At 50.6% G+C, this 6253-nt stretch overlaps 2 protein-coding genes across 2 annotated transcripts in view; one reads left to right on the top strand and one right to left on the bottom strand.

Annotated features, from left to right (window-relative positions):
• LOC147098673 (cadherin-23-like) overlaps positions 1-6253 on the top strand; it is a 229320-nt gene that overhangs the window by 42291 nt on the left and 180776 nt on the right. The window lies entirely within an intron of this gene.
• vsir (V-set immunoregulatory receptor) overlaps positions 1-6253 on the bottom strand; it is a 69213-nt gene that overhangs the window by 11844 nt on the left and 51116 nt on the right. Inside the window, exon 6 of the mRNA XM_085970668.1 lies at positions 6019-6197. Coding sequence (XP_085826794.1) covers positions 6019-6197 — 179 coding nt within the window. The remainder of the gene's footprint in view (positions 1-6018; positions 6198-6253) is intronic.

The following is a 6253-nucleotide window of genomic DNA, read 5'->3' as shown; positions in this document are numbered from 1 at the left end:
TAAAACTAAAATCAAAATTCTCCACTCAATACAAAAGAAAAAAAGAAAGACTTGTGACGTAAGAAAACTACTAGGCACTTGGTCAGAGTATTAAACAAGGCTTTAATCGACTGTTTCACAACATGGAAGTCTAGTTATCCTTCACTAGTTCCTGTTTACAAAATGTCCCTGAGCAAGCTGGGCCCGTGCCCGAGTATTTATACTCTCCCTGGACAGCGCCACCAGCGGGCCGCCCAGTATATTTCATAAGTCCTTTCTACATGAATGGCACGATTTATGTCAACTTGCATTTCTATAGCGCCTTTCACGACCACCGGACGTTCCAAAGCGCTTTACAGCGAATGAAGTACTTTTTGAAGTGTAGTCTCCGTGGTAATGTGGGAAACGCGGCAGCCAATCTGCGCACAGCAAGCTTCCACAAACAGCAATGTGATAATGACCAGATAATCTGTTTTTTAGTGATGTTGGTTGAGGGACAAACATTGGCCCCAGGACACCGGGGAGAACTCCCCTGCTCTTCTTCGAAATAGTGGCCGTGGGATCTTTTACGTCCACCTGAGAGGGCAGACGGGGCCTCGGTTCAACGTCTCATCTGAAAGACGGCACCTCCGACAGTGTAGCACTGCCTCAGCACTGCACTGGTACCTAAGTTATTAAGTAATACCTAAGTAATTAAGCTATATATATATTAGACCAGAAAACAGCATTGGATCAAAGCCATTCAGGCTAGTACAGTGTTATCGCTCCAGATCGTGTATAGATTTTTTGTTCAAACATTGCTGATCAGGTGACTGACTCTGACTCTCTTTCTGTTCCTGCCTACCCGTGTCAGAGCCTTTGATGTTTCCAAACGTGAATCATTACCTGTGGATCAGAAGACAACACACAGCGCCTCCATGAACCAAACATTTTGTTTGATACCTGCAAAGGTCTTTTGAAAAATAACATTTCCTAAAGTTATTATGAAGCGTCTTAAATCAGTTTTCCTTGAGTTCTCCCCCCTCACGGCTAAATTCTGTCCAAGTTGGTTGGGTCCCCGGAAAAAGAGGGGGTCCCTTACAAACTGTTTCCACCGGCAGGTAACCAGAGGACACAGATTTAAAATAATTGGCAAAAAAGCCAGGGGGGTGGGGGTTCGGCCAGATGAGAATTTGTTTTTATGCAGCGAGTCGTTATGATCTGGAATGCGCTGCAAGTTAACCCGCCCTGTTGATAATTTGTCATTCCTTCATCCAGAACTCCCGCACAGAGGCACAGCCTCTAATAACCATCGATAATTAATGCCGTATCTTCCCAGTGGACATCCCGATCTGTGGCCTCACCATTCACTCCTCTCGTTGGAGCTGTACCTTTTTTCGATTCATAAAATATAGCACAGAGCCGTGTTCATTCAGATTCACCAAAGGTCACGAGTGATGAGGAAGCTGTAATAATGGTTACACGGTAAAAAAAAAATGTTGCTCTGGGTGTGGGAGCTGAAATGTTGAATAATGTAATGAATTTCTGTGCTGAGGCCGATTATACCTGAGTGTCTTAACAGGAAGTGGTTTTCTGCAGCATCGTGGCTCTGCGAGATAGCTTTTAATCTATTAAGTTGTTTAAATCCTAGCATTTCCTGCTATTTTACTGTTATTCTATATGATTTTTTAAATTATTTTTTTATCTCTGCATAACTTCCAACTATCTCTCTGCTATACTAGCCTCTGTTCCAGAATTGGCATTGAAAGATTGGCTGGTTATTTTCCATATAATGGGACTGCCTCTTTATTGTGTGTTTGTGGAGGTGAGGGATGTTCCTGGTTTCTTTGTGCACTCAGACTCACCAAGAATCAGTGTTCAACGGAAATAAAAAATCGGGAGAGATTGTAAAACGGGCCGTCGATTCACTCTCGTCCGCTTTACACAGTCACACAGAGTCAGAATTACTCCCCTCGGTGTTGACAACCTCTCTCGTACGTAGCGACCAGAGATCTTCACCCCACGAAGCGTTGAATTACTTCTGCTTCCACCCCCGGTAACCTCCTCCAGCTCTACAACCCTCCCAGATCTCGGCGCTCCTCCAATTCTGGCCTCTTGCCCATCCCCTGATTTCCATCGCTCCACCATCGGCGGCCGTGCCTTCAGCTGCCTGGGCCCCGAAGCTCTGGAATTCCCTCCCTAAACCTCTCCGCCTCTCTCTCCTAGTTTAAGGTGCTCCTTAAAACCTACCTCTTTGACCAAGCTTTTGTCCACCTGTCCTACAGTGTTCCCTTTAAGCTGCACAGCGCTCCGCAGCACTCGCGCAGCCGGCTCACCGGCTTTTAATTAAGAAAAACCGCGCATGTGCGGTATTTTGGATCGGCCGTGCACCCCAAAAACATAATGAAAGGGAACATGGCTGTCCTAATGTGGCTCGCTGTCAAATCTTGTCTTATAACACTCCTGTGAAGCATTTTGGGACATTTTACTACGTTAAATGCGCTATTTAAATACAAGTTGTTGTTGTCCCCTTAAGTTCAGTAGATCTAGAAATGCACACGACATTCTAGTAGCACGGAACATGTAATGTCTGAGTGTGATGCACTAGTTCGTGCGCACAGCCGAACCATCTCTGCAAAAACTTCTGGCTGTTAACCACAACACTACTGCAAGGCCAGGTATGTGCAAAGTTTGTGCAGTTCATTGAGTGCAGGATTTTAGTCTCTCCATTATTCGGGTGTTGGCATGTTCAGGCCTCACCAAAGTAAAATATACATTAAAAAACTTCAGATGGCCTACTCCCGTCCCTATGAAATGGATATTTATTTCCCCCTCTCTTCAAAAAGTAGGTTAAAAATATTAAAGTGAATTTGAAAAATCTTTTATGACAAAGGTGTGTAAAATGCAAGAAATAATCTTCAACAAAGTTCTGTAACATGAACTCTCTGTCTTCAAGCTCAGTCAGCTCTCTTGGTCTCCCTCTCCCCTCTCCCCCCCCCCTCTCTCTCTCCCCCTCCCTCCCCTCTCTCTCTACTCTCCCCCCTCCCCCTCTCTCTCTCTCTCTCTCCCTCCCTCCCCTCTCTAACTCTCTCCCCCTCCCTCCCCTCTCTAACTCTCTCCCCCTCCCTCCCCTCTCTATCTCTCTCCCCCTCCCTCCCCTCTCTATCTCTCTCCCCCTCCCTCCCCTCTCTATCTCTCTCCCCCTCCCTCTCCTCTCTATCTCTCTCCCCCTCCCTCCCCTTTCTAACTCTCTCCCCCTCCCTCCCCTCTCTAACTCTCTCCCTCTCCCTCCCCTCTCTAACTCTCTCCCCCTCCCTCCCCTCTCTCTCTCCCCCTCCCTCCCCTCTCTATCTCTCTCCCCCTCCCTCCCCTCTCTATCTCTCTCCCCCTCCCTCTCCTCTCTATCTCTCTCCCCCTCCCTCCCCTTTCTAACTCTCTCCCCCTCCCTCCCCTCTCTAACTCTCTCCCTCTCCCTCCCCTCTCTAACTCTCTCCCCCTCCCTCCCCTCTCTAACTCTCTCCCCCTCCCTCCCCTCTCTAACTCTCTCCCCCTCCCTCCCCTCTCTATCTCTCTCCCCCTCCCTCCCCTCTCTATCTCTCTCCCCCTCCCTCCCCTCTCTATCTCTCTCCCCCTCCCTCTCCTCTCTATCTCTCTCCCCCTCCCTCCCCTTTCTAACTCTCTCCCCCTCCCTCCCCTCTCTAACTCTCTCCCTCTCCCTCCCCTCTCTAACTCTCTCCCCCTCCCTCCCCTCTCTCTCTCCCCCTCCCTCCCCTCTCTATCTCTCTCCCCCTCCCTCCCCTCTCTATCTCTCTCCCCCTCCCTCTCCTCTCTATCTCTCTCCCCCTCCCTCCCCTTTCTAACTCTCTCCCCCTCCCTCCCCTCTCTAACTCTCTCCCTCTCCCTCCCCTCTCTAACTCTCTCCCCCTCCCTCCCCTCTCTCTCTCCCCCTCCCTCTCCTCTCTATCTCTCTCCCCTCCCTCCCCTCTCTATCTCTCTCCCTCTCCCTCCCCTCTCTATCTCTCTCCCCCTCTCTATCTCTCTCCCCCCCTCCCCTCTCTCTCTCTCTCCCTCCCCTCTCTATCTCTCTCCCCCTCCCTCCCCTCTCTATCTCTCTCCCTCTCCCTCCCCTCTCTAACTCTCTCCCCCTCCCTCCCCTCTCCATCTCTCTCCCCCTCCCTCCCCTCTCTATCTCTCTCCCCCTCCCTCCCCTCTCTATCTCTCTCCCCCTCCCTCCCCTCTCTATCTCTCTCCCCCTCCCTCCCCTCTCTATCTCTCTCTCTCTCTCTCTCCCCTCTCTATCTCACTCCCTCTCCCTCCCCTCTCTATCTCTCTCCCTCCCCTCTCTATCTCTCTCCCCCTCTCTATCTCTCTCCCCCTCCCTCCCCTCTCTATCTCACTCCCTCTCCCTCCCCTCTCTATCTCTCTCCCTCCCCTCTCTATCTCTCTCCCCCTCTCTATCTCACACCCTCTCCCTCCCCTCCCTCTCTCACTCCCTCTCCCTCTCCTCTCTATCTCTCTCCCTCCCCTCTCTATCTCACTCCCTCCCCTCCCTCCTTCTCTCTCTCTCCCCCTCCCTCCCCTTTCTATCTCTCTCCCCCTCCCTCCCCTCTCTCTCTCTCCCCCTCCCTCCCCTCTCTCTCTCTCCCCCTCCCTCCCCTCTCTATCTCTCTCCCTCTTCCTCCCCTCTATCTCTCTCCCTCCCCTCTCTATCTCTCTCCCTCTCCCTCCCCTCTCTATCTCTCTCCCTCTTCCTCCCCTCTCTATCTCTCTCCCTCCCCTCTCTATCTCTCTCCCTCTCCCTCCCCTCTCTATCTCTCTCCCCCTCCCTCCCCTCTCTATTTCTCTCCCCTCTGCCTCACTTTCTCTCCTCTCCTCATCTCTCTTTCTCCCCTCCCCTCCTCTCCCTTTCTATCTCTCTCCCCCTCCCTCCCCTCTCTATCTCTCTCCCCCTTCGCTCTCCCTGCTCTCTCTCCCCCATCTCTCTCCCCCTCTCTCGATTTCTTCCCCCCCTCCTCTATTCTTCCCCTCTTTCTCTCCCTCCTGCACTGTGCATTTGACCATCTCTTTCAGTTGGTCTCTTTGCTGGGTCTGCAGACGTGTGTCTCTTGGGGTATTTGTACACTGGTGCTTGCAGAGTTCAGATCACGGAGGAGCGGTGTCTGTGTGCCAGCTGCCTACCTTTGCATCGCTGAAACCAGCTCCCTTATCCCAGCAGGAGACTCGCAGACCCCACAGAAAAGCTGATCCATGAATCTCCAGCTCGAATGAGACCACTGTGAGTGTGGGGAGCCAGCATACAGACACCAGTCTCCCACGTTCTGAGCTGAACAAAGCATCAAAGTGAATGAAGCTCTTTGGAATAAGAGCGCAGTGTCAACCCAGTGCTAAAGGACTTATTCCAAGTCTTGGAGAATAAATATATTTACTCATGCAGTTCGAAATTCACATCTCATAGTTTTCATGGTGTTACCATTAAAAATCTTGCATTTCACGACCACCGGACGTCCCAAAGCGCTTCACAGACAATGAAGTACTTTTTTGAAATGTAGTCACTGTTGTAATGTAGGAAACGTGACAGCCAATTTGCGCACAGCAAGCTCCCACAAACAGCAGCGTGATAATGACCAGATAATCTGTTTTAGTGATGTTGTTTGAGGGATAAATATTGGCCCCAGGACACCGGGGAGAACTCCTCTGCTCTTCTTCGAAATAATGCCATGGGACCTTTTACGTCCACCTGAGAGAGCAGACAGGGCCTCAGTTTAACGTCTCATCCGAAAGACGGCACCTCTGACAGTGTAGCACTCCCTCAGCACTGCACTGGAGTGTCAGCCTGAATTTTTGTGTTCAAGTCTCTGGAGTGGGACTTAGAACCCACGACCTTCTGACTCCGAGGTGAGAGTGCTACCAACTTGAGCCACTGGCTGACAGCTAAGAATCCTGAGGTTGCCCAAAGTGATGCATTTACAGGAATTCCATCGGTCACTGCCCTACACACACACACACGACAGTTTTCCTATCAAGCCTACGCGAGAAAGGATGGAAGAAAGCAAACCCTACCCAGTACTGGAAAGAATCGTGGCAATGGCTCGGGGGAAATCGGAGTGTTGGGTTCAGACAGAAGGTGGCGATCGGACTCTGAATAAAGCCGGCTGCAGATACCTAGTGCTCTTGGCTTCACTTCTGAATTATGAGATGGAATTTCCTCAAATACCGGATTCTCCACTCCGATGGCCTCGCTGTAAATCGGAAAAACAAAGGTGACTTGATTTTGCAGATATCATTGGTTCGTGTT

This window comes from Somniosus microcephalus, chromosome 29 (genome assembly GCF_052327205.1).
Source record: "Somniosus microcephalus isolate GS21.2 chromosome 29, FLI_Smic_1.0, whole genome shotgun sequence".
NCBI classification, from domain to species: domain Eukaryota; kingdom Metazoa; phylum Chordata; class Chondrichthyes; order Squaliformes; family Somniosidae; genus Somniosus; species Somniosus microcephalus.
Note: the sequence above shows the minus strand (reverse complement) of the source record. Positions and strands in the feature narration are given on the sequence as shown.